This window comes from Anolis sagrei, chromosome 6, assembly GCF_037176765.1.
Source record: "Anolis sagrei isolate rAnoSag1 chromosome 6, rAnoSag1.mat, whole genome shotgun sequence".
Lineage (NCBI taxonomy): Eukaryota > Metazoa > Chordata > Lepidosauria > Squamata > Dactyloidae > Anolis > Anolis sagrei.
The window spans coordinates 44,286,052-44,306,253 of NC_090026.1; the positions used below are offsets into that span (position 1 = coordinate 44,286,052).

Genomic DNA, 20,202 nt, shown 5'->3' on the forward strand with positions numbered 1-20,202 from the left:
GGGACCCTGAGACAGGAGAAACCTTTTAGAAGATCAGTATGTACTGCAACATTTTGGTACAAATTCCACCTGTCTCGATCCTGGCTCCGGCTTTAAGATTCTATGAGATACCTAATACTAAGCACCAGCTCCTTCTTTACCTCATGTCCTAAATCCATAGCCCATGCTAAAAGTAACCTTAAAAGTCAAAATATGAAGCAGAATGGGTTATCCAAACTAAAACTATTTCAGTTAGTTGGCTTCATTTTCATAATGTATTTGGGGGCAAACAACATGTGTTTCACTAAAGAATATAGTTTTACTTCTATATCTGGGGCGTTGTCCTCTTCCACCGAGTGCACAGCTTTGGGAGGGACACAGAGGGAGCAGTGAAGGAGGAAGGGGACACCCACCTAGCCAGCCAGATCAGCCAAATCAACCTTTGTGATCAATGAGGTGACAGATGTCACAGCCAGATCTCCCTCACATCCTTTCTGCTTTTTTGGTACAGAATATACAGTCAGACCTCCACATCCACTGGGGTTAGGGGGCAGACCACCACGGAAGTGGAAAGCTGTAAATACTTATGAGAGCACTGTTCTAGAAATCTTTAGGTCCTCCAGTGTAACTTTATGGTTGACTTCCATTGGACGTTGAGCTGGAAGTTGGAAGTTGACCACAGAATTTAATTGAAGGACCTAGAAATTTCTGGAGTCCATATTACTCAAATCCATGAGTAATCAAATCTGCAAAAGTTATACAAGCAAATGTGAAAGGCTGACTGTACTCAGCTATGTCTGTATATAATAACCTTTTCAAGATACCCCCTAGACTGCATCACATTTTCCTTGACTTTCTAACTGTTAGACCCCACATGATCCTTTCCTTTCCTACCACCTGAGTCAGATGGTGTATTTTACCAGGATACCTTCAAAGCCCCCTGTTAAAGTAAGCACTATTAAGAAAGCACCCACTTAAAACAATCCCATTCCCAAAATGAGCTCTGAGCACATCCCCATAGACAGACACTGCTGGAGGTTTAATCAAGCCATTTTCGACTGATAGCAGGTTAATTCACTACACATCACCAATGGCTGAGCAGACAGCATTGGTGCTTTGGGGTTAATGCGGGTGTCATGCCACTGATAAGTTAGATTATTACAGTGCATTGAATGGTGTGACAGTACTCACACTGCCTCCTCCTGGGGTATGTTTGATATTATCCTTTGATCCGCATCTGGATTGGATATGGCTAAAATCCAGCTTCTTATCAATCACCTGAACCTTTAATAGCCAGAAAAAGAACACGAGTGACAACTGCTGACATCCACATATAAAATACAGAAGATGTAACTTCTCAAAAGAGGAACCACCATCTCAAGGGTCATCTGCAGGTTTACACCACTTTAACTGCAATGGCTCAATGCTATGGAATTCTGTGAGTTCTAGTTTGGTGAAGCGCCCGCACGCTTTAGCAGAGAAGACTCAAGATACTGTAAAACTACAATGCAGCATGTAAATTTTCATTCAGTCATGCCCAGTCAGTATGGAAAATGTATATCCACACCTTGGTTATTGTTTGCAGCATTTCAAGTGATCTTGAAATCTGAAATAATACCAAAAGGTTTATCAGACTGAAAAGGGACACATACCAAGATTTTAGAGTCATGGTTTCTAGAATTACACAATTTTGACTCTTTCCCTGAAAGCTGACTTTCTGCAATCCCAGAGAAATAGTGTGGTTTGTGGGATGTGTGCTTTGTTCCATTTTCATTAGTGGCCACAACATAGCCAAATAGATAGGGGCAAAGAGGAATCCATTACAGTTGACCTCATCTTCTGTTTTTAAATTGCCCAGAGCTTAAATGGAAGTGAGGAGTTAGAATGGCTGCCACCTGATCACTGCCCTCCCTATTTCCAAGAAGTTGCACACATTGGGGTTCGAGCTCAGTAAAACCGGGAGAAGAATGATAATGTCATCTGAGAAGTATTTCAGTTTATGCCTAATTGGGCATCTTGTATGAACACAAAGTGATGAAGTACCACCTGTATTGCTCTGGATGAGAGGGGGTTACAGAAAGTAGAGGAGCCAGACAACAAGGCAGAAATTAATGGAATTCAATCTGTAACTTTCAAAATGCATAAGAACATAATACACATATATAGAAATACATAATACATAGAAAGAAAAATTGCTGGTATATGCCATTGACTGGAACAATCCAATAGGTATGGTTTTAAAGCTGATTTTTAAAATTGCACTAAAACTTTGATCTGAGGACTCTTGTGTGAATATTCAGAAATTATAGCACCCAAACTGCAAAAAACAAAAATAAAAAACCAAACAAAGAAAAACTCCCCAAACCTGACCAAAACGACATTAGCCAGGAAAGTAATATTGAAGATCTGACAAGATACGAATGGGTAAGGATAAGCTCACCCACCGAGTGTATCACTATAGGGTTGTTGTAGATTTTTCGGGTTATATGGCCATGTTCTAGCATCTAGAACAGTGGTTCTCAAACTGTGGGTCCCCAGGTGTTTTGGCCTACAACTCCCAGAAATCCCAGCCAGTTTACTAGCTGTTAGGATTTCTGGGAGTTGAAGGCCCAAACATCTGGGGACCCACAGGTTGAGAACCACTGATCTAGAACATGGCGATATAGCCCAAAAAATCTACAAACCAGTGATTCCAACCATGAAAGCATTCGACAATACATTGTATCACTATACATATTAAAGCACCATCTGTGTAAAAATACAGAAAAGGAGTGCTAAACAATCTACAGTTTGAGAATTGTACCTATTGTGTTATTGTGCCGCAAAATAATGCATGCCTAGAATCACAGAGTTGGAAGAGACCTCATGGCCGATCTAGTTCAACCCCCTGCCAAGAAGCAGGAAAATCACATTCAAATACCCCCTAAAAGGGGTGTAACCAACATTAACTGCTTGGAAAGCTTTGCTATAAAGCCTAATGTATTTCTGGAATACCCTGCACTCTATTACTTTATATTCACACTTCCGAATAAGTTATACTTAATTGCTTTGTAGATGCACTTTCAGCAGAATGGCAGAGTGGGCTTTTTAATGGACAGACACTGAGCCATCCTGAAAGAACAAGGATACCAGATGCGTAATCCCCTCCTCAATATTTCTGGATTTATAATCCACAAAATCTTTCAGTGATCTGTATTGAGATTTGGTATCCAAGGCTTCATAAGGATTCCCCCAAACAGGCGCTCAAAAATATGCATAAACACATACACAAAGACTGCCAATATATTTGTTTAGCTAACTGCATAGGCTTTTCAATGCAATATGATTCAGAAATAGTACCACACACCAGTAGCAGTAGTTTCATTATACGCGTATTAAGCTTTCGATGGAGTTGAGTGTTTTGATTGCAAACACTGTTGGAAATGTTCAACAGTAATAAGTACTTTTGGAGAATAGGCTACTGAGTTTTTTCAGGCTTTCTCAGTTAGAATTCATGCTAAATTATACAACCCCTTAACCTTACAAATAATTAAATGCATTCCTGGACATTAAGCAAAAATGTATTACCTGATTCAGAAATAACATGGAAGAAACAGAGATAGATTCCTCAATCACAGCAAAGAATAATAGTTCAACAAGTGTCAGCAAATGTTTTATTCAAAATTAAACTATAGACACACATGAACTGAAACTAAGATGAGTAAGAAAACCATGAATAAGGAAACAAACATTTTATATCTTCTAGAGATTACTGGATGGTTTTTTAAAAAATATATCAAAGGATGACATTTTTTCCACCAGCTTTCTTATTTCTTAATAGTTTCTATTTTAATGGCCAGAAGTATATATGTAGACTTTTTCACGTATAGAGGGTGCATGCTCGCCCCTTCTCTCTTTATTGTGTTTTTTGCTTCATCTCTAGGCAGTTATAGCAGGAGCGACTACAATGAAATCCCATTCTTTCGCACCTCAAGCTTTATTTCTGTTTATTGCAGAAATGCTGCTGCAAGCTAACACACAATGCCAGTGCTTCTCAAGCCCTCCTTCAGTGTCCTCCCACACTCCCTGTGGATATAAAAATCTGTAGATCCTCATCCCATTATATGGCATAGTAAAATGGTATTCCTAACAGAAAATGGCAAAACCAAGGCTGCTTTTTTGGATTTTGGGGGGGGATGAGGCATTTTCAGGCTGTGGACGGTTGAAACCGTGAATACAGAATCCATGGATACAAAGGGTTGACTATACTCCATGGTCATTAGATTGCTTGTCACTCTCTAGGACAAGAGTTTCCAAACTGTGTGTCACGACACATTAGTGTGTCCGCTGCAGAGCTTAGGTGTGTCAGTGGTTCTCAACCTGTGGGTCCCCAGGTGTTTTGGACTACAACTCCCAGAAATCCCACCCAGTTTACCAGCTTATAGGATTTCTGGGAGTTGAAGTTCAAAACATCTGGGGACCCACAGGTTGAGCACCACTGCCACAGACAGACACTGCTGGAGGTTTAATCAAGCCATTTTCAACTGATACAGGTTAATTCACCACACATCACCAATGGCTGAGCAGACAGAATTGGTGCTTTAGGGTTAATGCAGACGTCATGCCACTGACAATGTTAGATTATTATAGAGCATTGAATGGTGTGAAGGTACTCACACTGCCTCCTCCTGGGGTGTGTTTGATATTATCCTTGGATCCACACTTGGATTGGACATGGCTAAGGTCCAGCTTCTTATCAATCACTGGGACCTTTATAGCCAGAAAAAGAACACAAGTGACAAGCGTTGCCATCCACAAGTAAAATGCAAAAAAAAAATAATGACTCAGAATAGGTGTACACCACCATTTTAAATGTGGTGTACACTGTAGAATTAATGCAATGGGACACCACTTTAACTGTCGTATCTCAATGTGGTTTGATGAAAAAAAGCTAAAGACATGGTAAAACTATAATGAAGCATATGGATATTTGTTTAGGCATGTCTAGTCACTATGGAAAAAACACATTGGTTATTGTTTGCATCATAAAGTGATCTTGACATTTGAAATACGTAATACCAAACTTTCATTAGACAGAAAAGGGGCTCATACAAATTTTCAAGAGTAATAATTTCTAAAACAATCCAATTTTGGCTCTTCCCCTGAAAACTGAATGCAAAAGTGAAACTGGGGTTCTGCATAGCTGAAAAAACTGAAATGTATGTGGTGGGGTACATGTTTTGTTACATCTACATTAGTTGGCAACATACCATATAGGTAAGGTCAGCAGTAACACTCGCTACAGTTGGACAGAGGAAACTCTAATGCAGTTCACCTCGTCTCCTTTTTTTTTAATTGGCCAGAGTTTAAATACAAATTAGAATTGCTTATGTCTGTCTTCCGTCTTTCAAAGGTGTATTGTTAGGGTTTGAACTGAATAAAATTAGGTAGAATGGTCATGTCAGTTGAGAAGTAATTCCTTTGTGCCTAAGTGGGCATATTGTATGAGCACGAAGGGAGAAAAGTACTACCTGTGTTATTTTGGATGACTGGGGATGACAGAAATTGTGACAGCCAGCCAACAATGGAGAGAGGCCCTGCCACTTATGAAATTCCATCTGTTATTTACAGAATGTATAAGAATATAATACATTTAAAACAGAAAGATTAACTTGCTGATAAATGTCATTGATTGGAACAATCCAAAAGACATGGTTTTAAAACTGATGTTAAAATTTCATTAAAACTTTGGTTTGAGAACTCTTTTGTGAATATTTCAAAAATAGAAACCTCAAACTGCCAACTATTTTTAATAGCTAAAATCGCAACTGCTAAGAAAGTAATAATGAATATGTGCCAGTGTATGTATGTGCAAGGATAAGCTTCCACGCCCAGTATATCACGATTCTCATAAAGACCCTTGTCCAAAAATACAGAAAAGGAGTACTAAGGCAATATACATCTTGTGATTTTCGCCTATTATTTCATTATTTCCAAAAGATATGCATTCTGAGAGGCAACAAAATGAAAATACCCAAGGACAGCAATTTAATAACTTCATGTAAATATCCTATACAAACTGAGTTAACAAAGTGGAGCAATTTCATATTAAACAGCTTGTGTGGAATATCCATAATTAATCTTCCTACTATCCACTGAAACCTGCTAAGCAAACTCCACTAATATCCATATGATCTACATTTGAATATACACACACAAAAGTAAATCATATGATTAATGAAGTTTGCTTAACTCTGCTAAATAGTGTTGTCCTGTTAACCTCTTTTGCAGTTTCCAGTGGTTCCTGCCTTTGCCCCATTGAGATGAATGGGATTGCACCAGAGGACATACTGTACTCTTGCTGACTGAAAAATACTATGAACTTTCTGCCCTGCAGACTGGCACAACAATCCTATGCAGACAATAAAAGGCGAATGTGCAGTGGAAAAGCCAAGAAATTTAAAATCCTACTAATTTTGCACTGGATAAAAATGCACACATGCACACCTTTTTATCTTTTTGCTGCCCCAGTTTAACCTTTCCATTTTCTTTCCTATTCTAGAAGAAGGGAAAATACCTATATGAGCTGTAGGGGTGATAGTCCTGCATCTCATCTGTCTCTGGCATGCCTCTTTTTGCTGTCAACTACCATCAGATGTATATATTTATTTACATATTTAATTTATATGTTACCTTTCTTCCAGACAGAACTCAAGGCAGATTGATGAAGCTACAGCAGCAGAACTCGAACAAGAATGTTTTCAACAAAGGGCTTCCTATGGATGGGAAGACCTATAATGTTCTACTATCCCCAGAGACTCTCCTGGAGATTCCTGGGGAAGCTGCTGTTAGTGTTCTTGCTCAGGAAGCAATAATGCTTTTAGCTTGGTATATTATCATGACATTCACAGTCTTTATATGAGAGTACAGAAAGCTACATTCCTTTGGCCCCAGAAAGGAATAAATCAACTTATAGAGCATAATGTATTTATGGAAACTCACCAATACGCACTACTTCATACTCAGACTTTAGTAGAAGGGCAGAACATTGAAACAGGCAAAGTGGGATTATTAATGAACGGATACTGGGACATCCTGCAAGAACAAGGATGCAGGATGTGTAACTCCCACCTCTATGTTGCTCGATTTCCAATCCATGAATTTTTTAAGACTGATTTTTTTCAGAGAAGCAAGGTATCCAAGTCTTCATAGGGATTCCCAAAAATAGGCTCTCCAAAAGTATACATGAATATATACACAAAGACCAGAAATACTTTTGTCTAACTAACTGCATAGGCTTTTCAATGTGATACAATTCAGCAATAGTATCACACACCAGTAGTAATAGTTTCACTATATGTGTATTAAGCTTTCAATTGAGTTTAGTGTCTTGCTTGCAGAGCTTTTACAAGTACCACTGGAGAACAAGCTCTTAAATTTTATCAGACCTCCTCAGTTAAAATCCTTCCAAAACTTCTTAACCTTACAGATAATTTGATGCATACCTGGACATTACTTCTTTAATCGAAAATTGTTAACAGATTCAGAAATAACATGGAAAGAACAGGGATAGATTCCTCAATCACAGCAAAGAAGAATAAGTCAACACATGTCAAGAAATGTTTTATTCAAAATTAAACAATATACACACGTGAAATGAAACAACTAGGAATATGAAATCCATGAGTAAGTAAACAAAAACATGATGTACCTTCTGGAGACTACTGGATGGCTTCTTCCAAAATGTATCCATAGATGACCTTTTCTTTTATCTGCTTCCTTGTTTCTTGCTTATATCTATTTTAGTGGCTCAAAGTATAGATCTACGCTTTATTGCATATTGAGGGTGTCTGCTCTCTCCTTTTCTGTGTTTAGCTATTTACATATACTCAAACAAGAACACTGGAGGCAGATGCTGCTTGCTTTGTCTGTAGGTAACTACAGTTATGGATGGTTGATATCATGAAAGAATCCATGGATAAGAAGGGCTGACTATACTCAATGGCAGCTAGATTGCAGGGGTTTAGGCACACCAAATTTATGATAGCTCTCTACATGTGCATATGTGTTTGTTTGTGTGTTTGTTTGTTCTCACCCACTCTCTTCCAGCATTACACTCCCTTTTCTTTGTTTTATGGGGTCTCATTTGCTTTGACAACCACTCTCTTTCCCTCCCTCTCCTCCATGAAGTATCTGAGTTAGGGGCTTCTTTAGTTAGGTGAAATGGTCTAGCTGTACTGGTAGCATGTAGTACTCTTTCTTTTCTTACCTTTATTCAAAAAGATGTACTTGGGATTACACACGTCAATGTGTAACTAAAATTATTTTTATATACCTTATAAAGAAGACTAATTTTGATTTATTTTTCTGTGTGCTGGGGGGGATTGGTCTGGTGAACTGTTCAACTTCTGCCTAGCGCTTTAGGTATATTATTTGAGAGTTCTACGATAATCTCTCATATTTTCCAATAAAAGAAGCTACACAAAGGTTTTGTAAATTGATGTATGACTGTGTATATTCCTTCTAAATTTAAATCTGGAGCTGTTGCCTTAAAGATTTACATTTTTTTAAAAAACCCATAAACACATATTTTAAAAATCCAATGCACAAGACAGACTTCTCCGCTGCAGTGAATAGCATGCATCTGCACAAGTAGCTCTTACAATTACCTCACCCGACAGAACACAGAAATACTAACGTACAAGACCAAGCCAAACTAGTGATTTTGCAGAAAATATTGCAAAGAGAGTAAATTACACATACAAGCTATATAGCTTCATGAAGATATGTAGCACTTGTTCTGAGTAAAGGGTATACACATTTTGTAGTGCATGCTAGGTAATATGTTTTTGATGTTTTTATATTGAATATGATGCAAAATTAGCAGACATACAACTACATGTAAAAGCATCAAAATGGGACACACGCACCCAAAGAACCAATACAGGAGGGTCGAGAATGTTCAGCAATCACCAAAAGCTATTAAATGTTGCATCTCAGTTGGGAAAAGACAACAGAGGAAAACAAGAGGGGCAGGGAGAGAGGAAGTGTTGACTGGCTTGCTTGAGCCCCTAACAGTTTACAGTGTCCTTGAGGAAGGCATGGGATCCTGAGCCAGGAGAAACCTATTAGCAGATCTGTATGTACTGCAACATTTTGGTACAAATTCCACCTGTCTTGATCCTGGCTTCGGATTTATGATTCTATGAGATACCGAATTCTAACTCTAAAAGTCAAAATATGAAGCAGAATGGGTTATCCAAACGAAAACTAGTTCAGTTAGTTGGTTTCACTTTCATAATTCATGTGGGGGCATTTATTTATTTATTTTGTCGTGTCAGGAGCGACTTGAGAAACTGCAAGTCACTTCTGGTGTGAGAGAATTGGTGTGAGAGACTTGGGGGCATATAACATGTGTTTCACTAAAGAATATAGTTTTACTTCTATATCTGGGACATTGTCCTCTTCCACCGAGCGCACAGCTTCGGGAGGGACACACAGGGAGCGGTGAAGGAGGAAGGGGACACCGATCTAGCCTGCCAGATCAGCCGAATCAACCCTGGTGATCTATGGGGTGACAGATATCACAACCAAATCACCCTCACATCCTTTCTGCCTTTTTTTGGTATAGAATATACAGTCAGACCTCCAAATTCACTAGATTAGGGGGCAGACCACCAAGAAAGTGGAAAGCTGTGAATACTTATGAGAGCACTGTTCCAGAAATCTTTAGGTCCTCCAGTGTACCTTTATGGCTGACTTCCCCTGGAAGTTGAGTTGGAAGTTGGAAGCTGACCATAGAATTGCATTGGAGGACCTAGAAATTTCTGAAGTCCATACTACTCAAATCCATGAGTAATCAAATCTGAAAAAGTTATACAAGCAAATGTGGAAGCCTGACTGTACTCAGGTATGTTTGTAAATAATAACTTTTTCAGGATATCTCCTAGACTGCATCACCTTTTCCTTGACTTTCTACCTGTGAGACCCTACATGATCCTTTCCTTTCCTACCACCTGAGTCAGATGGTGTATTTTACCAGGATACCATCAAAGCTCCCTGTTAAAGTAAGCACTATTAAGAAAGCACCCGCTTAAACAATCCCATTCCCAAACTGAGGCTCCAAGCACATTCCCATAGACAGACACTGCTGGAGGTTTAATCAAGCCATTTTCGACTGATAGCAGGTTAATTCACTACACATCACCAATGGCTGAGCAACAGCATTGATGCTTTGGGGTTAATGCAGATGTCATGCCACTAATAATAAGTTAGATTATTATAGTGCATTGAATGGTGTGAAGGTACTCACACTGCCTCCTCCTGGGGTGTGTTTGATATTATCCTTTGATCCACACTTGGATTGGACATGGCTAAGGTCCAGCTTCTTATTAATCAACTGCACCTTTGGTAGCCAGAAAAAGAACACGAGTGACAACTGTTGCCATTCACAGATAAAATACAAAAGATGTAACTGCTCAAAATAGGGACCACTGTCATAAAGTTGACCCACACTATAGAATTAATGCAGTTTAACACCACTTTAACTGTTATGGCTCAATGCTATGGAAGTATTTGAATTGTGATTTGAGGAAGAACCATCACACTTCAGCACAGAAGGCTAAAGACATGGTAAAACTTCAATGCAGCATATGGATTTTAATTCAGTCATGCCCAGTCACTATAGAAAAAAATCATATATTGATTACTGAATGCATCATAAACTGGTCTTAAAATCTGAAATAATACCAAAACATTTATCAGGTTCAAAGAGGACATATACAAAGATACTACAGTTTTATTTTCTAGAACTACCCACTTTTGGCTCTTCTCCTGAAAGGTGAATGCACAGCAGTATATGTGATGAGATTCGTGCTTCGTTCCATCTACGTTAGTTGACATGGCATAGCCACATGTACAGGGTCAGTATCAGCACCCATTACTCATCATTGTCTTCCCTCTTTCCAATAAGCTGCACATGTTGGAGTTTGACTCAATAAAATTGGAAGAAAAATGTTGCCTAAGTGGAGGAGTAATGTATGGGCACAAAAAGGAGGAAGTGCCACCTGTGTTATTCTGATGACTGGGGATGGCGGTAATAGTAGTAGCCAGCCAACAATGGAGAAGTACGACTGCTACCTATGAAATTAAATTTAACTTTCAGAATGTATAAGATTAGAATAAAGGTATTGTTTTAAAAAATCATATTTTTTTTACTACAACTCTTTACTGCAAACATTCTTGAGTGAATATTTCAAAAATGCAGCCCACATGCAACAAACTTTTTTTTAAATATGCCATCTGCCAGGAAGGTAATAATGAAGATATGCCAAGATATGAATGTGCAAGGATGAGCTCATCCATCCATTGATACCCAGTCTGTCCAAAAATATAGAAAAGGAGTGCTAAGGTAATCTACACCTTGGGAATTTCACCTATTGTTTCATTGTTTCCAAAATAGATGGATTTTGTGCATTCTGAGAAAAGCGAGAGGCTACAAAATGAAAACACTAGAAGACAGCAATTTGATAACCTCGTGTAAATGTTCTATAAAAACCAATCAAACAAATGTAGCAATTCCATATTAACAGCTTGTGTAGAACATAATTAAATATCCCTTAAGATACAATCCTATGCACTGTAATATGCTAAGCAAACTCCACTGATATCTGCATGATATCCATGCAACAATAAATCATATTGAGAGTAGTGGTTTTTGCTTAACCCTGCTAACTAGGATTATCCTGTCAATCTCTTTTGCAGTGTGCAATGGTTCTTGCCTTTGCCCCATTGAGATGTATGGGATTACACCAGAGTGCATACTATGCTGCTGTTGATTGAAAAGTACTATGAACTCTTTGTCCTTTTAAAGATAAAATCATAACTGGAAGAGACCACAAAGGCCATCCAGTCCAAACTGCTGCCAAGCCAGAAAATACATTCAAAGCACTCCTGAAAGATTATACCCAGAAACCATATAAATTTGTTAAACAACTTTTTGCAGAAGGAGTAAAAAGTAACTGCTCTGAAAAACTCATCAGGCAAGCAACAATACAGGAGCTTGTTTTATCATCCTAGGAATGGAGATAAAATTATTTACATTTCTCTACTCAAGTAGAAATTAATTCAAATCAAATTTCTGTTGTATGCATGGTTATATTGCTAGAAATAATTGAGATTGTTCTTGAGAAAAACGTGAAAATAATGAGTCAGAAAGGAAAGGAACAACACAAGCTGCTATGCTCAGTTTAGCTGTGTATCTGCAGCCTGGTAGAAAAAACCCATAGGGTCAAGGAAGAGCAAGTGTGTGATGGAAGAGCCAACAAATCCCAAGCCCTGCTAGGTCTGGGTCCCTACTAAAACTGGGCCCCTACTAGACCTGTGCATTCGGGACTTACCTTGATCCATTTTGTGTTCAGCTTTCAGTGGGGCCCGATCCATTTTCATCTGAATATCCCAAAATCGGGAGGTCAGATATTTGTTTTTTGTTTCATTTTCATGTATATTATTTGGGGGTGGGGCTTCACCCGTAGGTCCAAAACGCCCAGGCCTCAGGTGCGTATCCGGGCCTGGCAGGAGCACTCCTTACTCAGTGCTTGGCTGAAGGCCATGTGAGGTCTGGGTGCATCGGAACAAAGCCTACACCCGCAGGCCCGGGTGCTTTGGGTCTACAGGTGCAGGCAATTCAACAACATCCTTATCTTTCACTTTCCCATTAGCACCTCCTCCAAACATTGCTGGTCAAAGACCAAGCGCAAGTATCTGAAACAGATCTGAGCAGAAAGGGGATTCCTACACCTAGCCTAAAATTAATCACCAAATTCCCTACTCAAATAAGCTATGTGAAAGCCTGGTGCATACAAATGAAATCTGAGCATAGTGTAAATCTCAAAGATACAATTTCTCCTTTTTGAACACAATAGAATAAGATCAGAAACAGAAAAAAAATCTCTCCAAAAATCAATTTAAGATGAAAAGGAATAAATGATAAGTCTAGTCATTTTTCACAGTGCAATGGTTATCATGTTGTGGGAAGGCCCCTTGTGATTGCAGGACAGCCAGGACAAAGGATGAAAGTTTCTGACTGGTATCAGGTTCACTTTCTATCCAGTGCTTTATATGTTGCAGCAGAGCTTTAACACTGCAGGAACCAGAAGTGCAGTGCTATCAACAAAAGCTGTCACATAGCAACAGCAAGACTTCCTCCAAACCTTTGGACTTCCCTCTCATCCTGTCTCCTTTCCCAACTAGCTGGTTTCAAGAAAGACTTTGTATTACTCTGTTACAGTTAATTATAATACATATGTTGTGTTTGCATACCAATTAGCATATTTTTACACAGTAGAGGACTATAGAGATCCTTTGATTTAGATGCTCACATGCCAAAAAGATGGCTTCAGGGGGAGGAGGGACTGGAAAGTACACTAAATTTAGAAGGTGGCCACTGAAACACTGGTTCAAATTAAAGGGAGTTAGCACCTCGCCTAAACATTGGATAATGTTGAACATGTAAATATAAGATCTAGTGGACATACCTTTCCACCCCCAGGCTGATGCTTCAAATTCTCAGTGGAACCAATCTTAGATTTGATGTTTTTCAGGTCTGGCATTGGGACAGGAGCTGTCTGCAAGCGAGTCTTGGCTGAAGCAGGAGATTTGGGTGGAGTGCGCACCACTGCCACCTTCTTGGGCTCCCTGTTTGGTGGGGTTGGCAGGGATGGGGTGCGGGACCGGCTGCCAGGGGTTCCTGGAGATCCAGGGCTGCTATAGCCACTTCTATCTCCAGACTTTACTTGTTCACCTATAATTGGAGAACAAGGCAGATATGTAGATCAAGGTAGCCTTTTCCCACCCATATAGAACTGTTGACAAAAGGATTCAACAGCAGTTAACTGCAATGTTTTGCCAACACTACTATATGATTGTAAAAAAAGATCACAACTATAAATGGCATATTTTCGGCACCCTGTGATCAACATAATTTTTAAATACTTTCTATGAAAAAGGGAACACACAAAGCTAAACAGAGATACCAGATATGTTAGCTTAATCCAACTATATTTTAATTATGAAATTGGTAAAAGTATGAGTCACGCAGCAAGGGAAACGGCATATACATCTCATAAATATGCTAGTAATCTGCATCCCTCTTCCTTGGTTCCTACTCACAGTAATGCGGCTCCTGCTCACTATCATCATTGTTTTATTAGTTACTGTATATACTCATGTATAAGTCTATCTCATGTATAATTCTAGGGTAGGTTTGGAGTCCAAATTTTTGATTTGACCTGTGGATAAGTTGAGAGTCATTCTGCATAGAGAGGAAAATATCAATGCTATATTTGTCGTTCTTTAGAGAGAGGAAATTCTGTAGAGAGAGGAAAACACCTCAGGGAGACAGCCACTCCTGGCAACCAGCATTTTCCTGTCCAGACATTCAAAAAGGTCAGAAACAGAGGGAGCAGAAGAAATTGGTTCTTTAAGGTTCTCCCAGGATGGACTAAGTTCTTGCCTATTGCCATTCTACACAGTGAAGGGTGGGGTTAATTTTTCAAATGATGTTTAAGGTATATTGGCCCATGGACCAGTTGTTCCAGTTAATTTTTCTGACAAAAATTTATAGATGCATGAATATATAGAACTGAAAGGAATAACAATTAAATGCTGGTTTAATTGAAATAGTGACTATGGTTAACCTTTGCTGGAAGTTGGGCATAGAATTGTGCTAGAGAGCCTACAAATACCTAGAGAAGTGTTTTCTCTAGGAATCTATAGATCCTCCAGCATGACTCCATGGTAAGCCTCCCCCAGAAGCTGACCATAGAGTTCCACTGGAGGCCCTAGAGATTCCCAGAGTGATAATATTAATCAAATATGTGGATAATCAAATCTGCAAGTGTTAACCCTGCTAATGGGTTGTACTGACTGTTCAGTAAATGATGAAGGATGGGTGCCATGTTCCGTATCACTTACCCACACAATCTTAAGATGGTTGTTATGTTCCGTATCCCTAACTTAACCTTAACCAGGGCAGTCCTAATTTCTTCTTGAATGGGAGACCAGTAATTCATATCAGGTGCTGGGGACCATATTTCAAAGAAAAAAACTGGCAAAAGCATCTCTGAGTATTCTTTACCTTTAAAAACCCTATGAAATTGATGGGGTTGCCATAAATCAGTAGGTAACTTGATGGACCCACACATACATAGCATGTGAATATCATGGTAAATGAAATAGATGTCTGATGGATGTCCCATTGGAGGATGTAAAGATTTCCAGACTGATCATATTAATCTAATCTGTGGATAATCAAATCCACAAATATTAACCAGGCAAATGGGAAGGGCTGACTGTAAGATGTGTGTCATGTTCCCAATCCCTGATCCACAACCTGTAAGTAGCTTTGAAGAAAATAATGGTCAAATAAGAACTATGAAGCTCTTTGCCAGCTATTTACAGGTAGACAATTCTGTCCACTGTAATAAGTGTTTTATTGGTGTGCTAGTTAGTTTAATAGTATGTTATGCCATATTTTATGGATTTGGTCTCACTTTATCATCTATTCTTCCAAAAGAGAAGTGGAATGGAAATTATTTTAATGCATAATATTTCATTCATTAGGAAGAGTGTCAATACAAATATCTGGAATGTGTAGAGTTTTAGACCTATGACAGAAAACTGTCTTAAATTTCTTTGAAATGAAAAGGAACAGAAAACATGCTGTTTTTATTTTGTTTTTACCTTTCTCAGATTTTGTGTTCGGGGGCCTCCTCTGCTCCTTCTTTGCAGCTGAAACATCAAAATTAATATTTCAGTGAACTATTTGTTGCTTATTTGTTCTTAGCAAAACAAGGTCACCTAGACAAGAATAAAATAATTCCCACATGCTGGAAATGTACAGAATTAACATATAGAGAACATTATTCTTATCTATACAATTCACTGCTGTGAAATTCATGACCAGTTCATGCACGTTCATGGAAAATGCAACTTAGGATTCGAAGGTGAAACAATATTATGTAAAATGTCTCCAGGGAGACTGCTCTTGATTCTCCAAACCAAAGGAGATTGTGCGGGTATTCCACAATTTCCTCATTTACATAATTTTTGGTGGCAAGAAAAAAGCATAGAAGCAGTAGTGCGAAAAGGCAAAATTGTTACAAATGTTGAGGTTCAGAACTTCTGAAACATTCTGTATCTGAGGTAGATAATTATACAATAAAGATACTTTTGGTAGCCCCTATGTCACTTTCACTTAAGTCTCACATCAGTTTCACTTGAGATAGGCAAAACTTTGCTAACTTTGAGGCTTTTTGTCTTGTGATCTCAGAGTATGTTTCTCTGAGATGATCATAGCTACAGCAAACAAGAAAGAAATTATTCAGCTTTCTTTTGAGATATTAAAATCTTGACACCATTGTTTTTGTAAAAAATGGGAACACAGACTTGTACACATATGCAAGTAAAAGAAATCATAGAACTGGAAGAGATTACAAGGTCTGTCCAGTTGACCCCCCCCCTGGCATGGAGGAATAAAACAAATCAAAGCACTCCTGGCAGAGGACTATCCAGCCTCTGTTTAACCACCACCCCACCCCCCAGAGGAGACTCCACCACATGCTGAGGCAGTCTATTGTGCTGTCAAACAGCACTTACCATCTGGATGTATTTCCTAAAGGTTTTGGTGTAATCTTTTTCCCCCTGTAGTTTTAATTCATTCCTCTGTGTCTTTGGCCCCATCTACCCTGAACTCTTAGGTCAGTAAGGGGTCAGACCAGTCTGTGGGCAGCTACAAAATGCCCACTGGCTGATCCAGTTTAACCGGGGAAAGCTACTAAATGAGGCTGCATCCCAGGTTAAAAAAATATAGGGGAAATCCCAAATTCTGCACCAGGATTTGGGCTTTCCCATAGGTTCCAGCAGTGCAGGTACCCGAGGTCAATTTCCATGCAGAACCTGCTGTGGGCATCCCTATAGCCATCCTATGCTTCCTAAGTTCTGGCAGGGACGCAGAATGACTGTCCCCTCCCGCCTTCTCCCTGTACGTCACTGCCAGTGACGGGAAGGAAAATGGAGTACCAATAGGGCCTCTGTCCAATGATGTCAAACTGACTTTGGCACAGTTAGGCTGCAAGGACACTCTCAAGTCGCTGAGGTTGCTCAGGGTGTCCCTGTCAGGCCACGATGTGGACCAGAACCAGTGTTCTGCACAGTAGTTTCAGCCCACAGTATTTGTCAGTGAAGAACTGCTCATTGTCTCCTGAGCACAAGAAAACAAGGATCCCCTCTTTTTCAATATTTAAACTTGGCTATCATGTCATCTCTTACCCTTCTTTTCTACAAGCTAAACATACCAAGCACTTTAAAGAAATCTCGACAGGGCTTGACTTCTGGACCACAGCCCTACCCCACTAAGCCCCAAGCACTAAGTTTAGAACTTTGCATGTTGAATTGGAGGGATGAAAGGGGCTCTGTAATCACATTCAGCTGGCTAGTGGCCATTGTTACAAAGCTCCCATGAATGTAAATCCAATTTTAACATGGTTCTCAATCACATGAGCTCTATACCACACTTAGTTGAACATGGTCACAGAGTCATCTTTAGACACACTTCATGAAGATTTAACTTATTTCTGGATACTCAGAGATGTTGAGGGGTTGTGGCTTACATCCCCAACCCAAGTTGGAGTCCTGTGTGTGTTTAGGAAGGTGCCCAAACAGAGTTTGGAGCAACATAAAAGAAGCCTCTCCTCTTACCAAGGCTAGGGGGCGTCTTGGGAATGGTAGGAGTTTTAGCAGGGATCCGAGATGTACCAGCCGGGCTCTTCTGGTTTTGTGCCACAGGAGGGCGTGGAACAGCTATCTTGGTTGCATTTTTCATATCTGGACCCTGTTGACAGAATTCAGAAAGGGCAGGTTTGCAGTATTTATATTCATAACAAGAAAAGAACTGCAAACTGCTAATGATGCTTAAGTATGATGCATGCTTAAGTATTTTCATCCAAAGCTACAAAAACATTAAGTAATATTTAACTGCAGTTCTAATACTGGTTTGTAACCAGAACATGCATACAGGATTTTACCACATGCTTATTATGTGTATTGTATGAGGCTTGAATCGCACAAAATGTTTTTGTTGCCTAATCACATTTGATTTTAGAAAATCCTTCAAATATAAATTAGTGACTTCCATGGTGAATTACAGGGAAGAAAGAAAGGAACTTGTTAACTAAGAGCCAAGATAGCTAATGACTAATTTGAACAGACTTCAGATCAAACAGAGCATCTTCACTATCTCAGCAGTGATATTTTACCACTGAATAACACCAGAAAAAACACCCTTGTTGTAACATTGTTCCATAGCCTCTGTTACACTCATAAACTGCATATGTACACACTTTTCATGTCTCTTTTAGACAGCAATTTTTTTTACATTCAGGTGTCATCCAGAAATAATGGGACTGTTGTACAAATCCTTCAGCGTTACATGACCATAGTTTTGAGGATTTGGGAATGAGCATGATAAAAATGCATGTCTGACATATAGAAAACTTGAGCAATGACAACATATATATTGCCTTTTATTAATGTTATTTTAATATTATGTAGGATAACACCAAGAAAAGAACTATAAATATAATTACAAATAGAAATAAAGAATTTAATCAGAATAGACAAGGGAAGTTTATATTGGGGCCTTTCATGTCACATTCCAGAGTACATCTGTGTATCAAGTGATAGATGCAATTCAAACATTCAAAGTGAATGAGAGTTCACTGAACACAATTTGAGTATATAGTGAGAAATTTAGCCAATAAATTCAGTTATTACTCTGTGAAACTATTATGGCGTTTTCTATGGCTGGGAGAATGTAGCTTGCCCAGGATCACCCAATGAGTTTCCATGCCAAGTGATGATTTGATTCCTTGTTTCCAGATTCATAGTCCACTGCTCGAACCACTAAACAATCATGGTTCAGTTATTTATATCGACTATGACTATAGTTATCTATTTGTTCAAATTGTTGCTCTTAGGAAAATAGCCAAGTTAGTACAGGTTAGTTGAAAATGCACATATGGATCTAACAAAAGAAAGGAATTCAGATAAGAGCGATAATATGCCTCCATTCCTTCTCTCTGGCAACCTTTTAAATACCATTTCCTTACCTTGCCCTTTTTGTCTTTTGTTCCTGAACTGGTTGGTCGGGATTCAATAGATGAGATGTGTTTAGGGGTGGAAGCTGGTACTGAGGACACAATGGGACTGGAAGTTTTTTTCAAAGGGATAGAACTAACTGAGGAGTTTCGTTTAGGGGTAATGGAGGGTTTGTCTTTCAGGGTTTTGACACAGGAAGGTATGGATTTCTTTAAAACAAGTAAACAAAACACAATTAAACCAAAGATCAACATGGGAAAGAAAAATAATAAAAATAATGCAAACAAACTGAAAGAAGATGAGCATTAAGGAAAAGTGGAATTCCCTAATAGGTCTAAACATGATAACGGAAAGTTAGAACCTAACGCCCTTGTCCTTTTGAACTGTACTGATATAAAGTGGAATAGCAAAGCCTCGTGCCAGACACCTTCCTCTTACAAGGATTAAATCACAAAATCGCAAAGTGATACAAAATACATCAAATAAGCATTTAAAAGTAAAGATGCTTCCTGATATCAGATGTATCGTCTCAGTGGGGCTGATTGGCACCATGAAGTCATAAAGTCATAAAGTAACTTTTGGTAGAGATCACAACAGCTACTCAAATTCTTTTTATCTTGAAATAAAAAGACCTAGAAAATAACCACAGGCCTTTGTTCTTTATTCTCTTTCTCCTATACTATAGGAACAGCTGGTGACATCCATGTCTGAACAAATTTTCATTAAAAACAACTGTTAAATCACAGTGTCTTCCAGTCCACCACAATGTATCACTGATATGGTGAATTCTTGAACAACTACTGAGCCACAAACAAGCAGAGATATGGGGATCTGATCAATTTGACAAAAATTTGCCATGTGGTTAAGAATTGTGTTTCAGAAGAAGCCACAGAAATAGCACTGGGGGGGAAAACAATCCTTAGATATTAGTGGAATACAAAATTTTGGTCCCTTTCAACCATGTCCTTTGTCCAAGAAAGAAGAATTCCTTCTCTTTGAGTTTCCTATGAGTGCCTGATTCAGTCTGATATTCATATACTCCTGATTGAAATGTTTGCTGTTAGCCACCTCGAATCTCTATACCAGTTC

General features: G+C 38.9%; 1 protein-coding gene across 29 annotated transcripts in view; it reads right to left on the minus strand.

Moving 5' to 3' along the window:
* Window positions 1-20,202, minus strand: part of MAPT (microtubule associated protein tau) — a 93,854-nt gene that overhangs the window by 26,753 nt on the left and 46,899 nt on the right. For 13 of the 29 annotated variants that reach the window (XM_067470058.1, XM_067470055.1, XM_067470053.1 and 10 more), the window contains 7 exons: window positions 19,125-19,322; window positions 17,716-17,848; window positions 15,700-15,747; window positions 13,494-13,759; window positions 10,271-10,363; window positions 4,636-4,728; window positions 1,171-1,263 (listed from right to left, as the gene is read on the minus strand). In XM_067470058.1, coding sequence (XP_067326159.1) covers window positions 1,171-1,263; window positions 4,636-4,728; window positions 10,271-10,363; window positions 13,494-13,759; window positions 15,700-15,747; window positions 17,716-17,848; window positions 19,125-19,322 — 924 coding nt within the window. The remainder of the gene's footprint in view (window positions 1-1,170; window positions 1,264-4,635; window positions 4,729-10,270; window positions 10,364-13,493; window positions 13,760-15,699; window positions 15,748-17,715; window positions 17,849-19,124; window positions 19,323-20,202) is intronic. The other 16 variants (XM_060781102.2, XM_060781115.2, XM_060781114.2 and 13 more) reach the window with 8 other exon arrangements.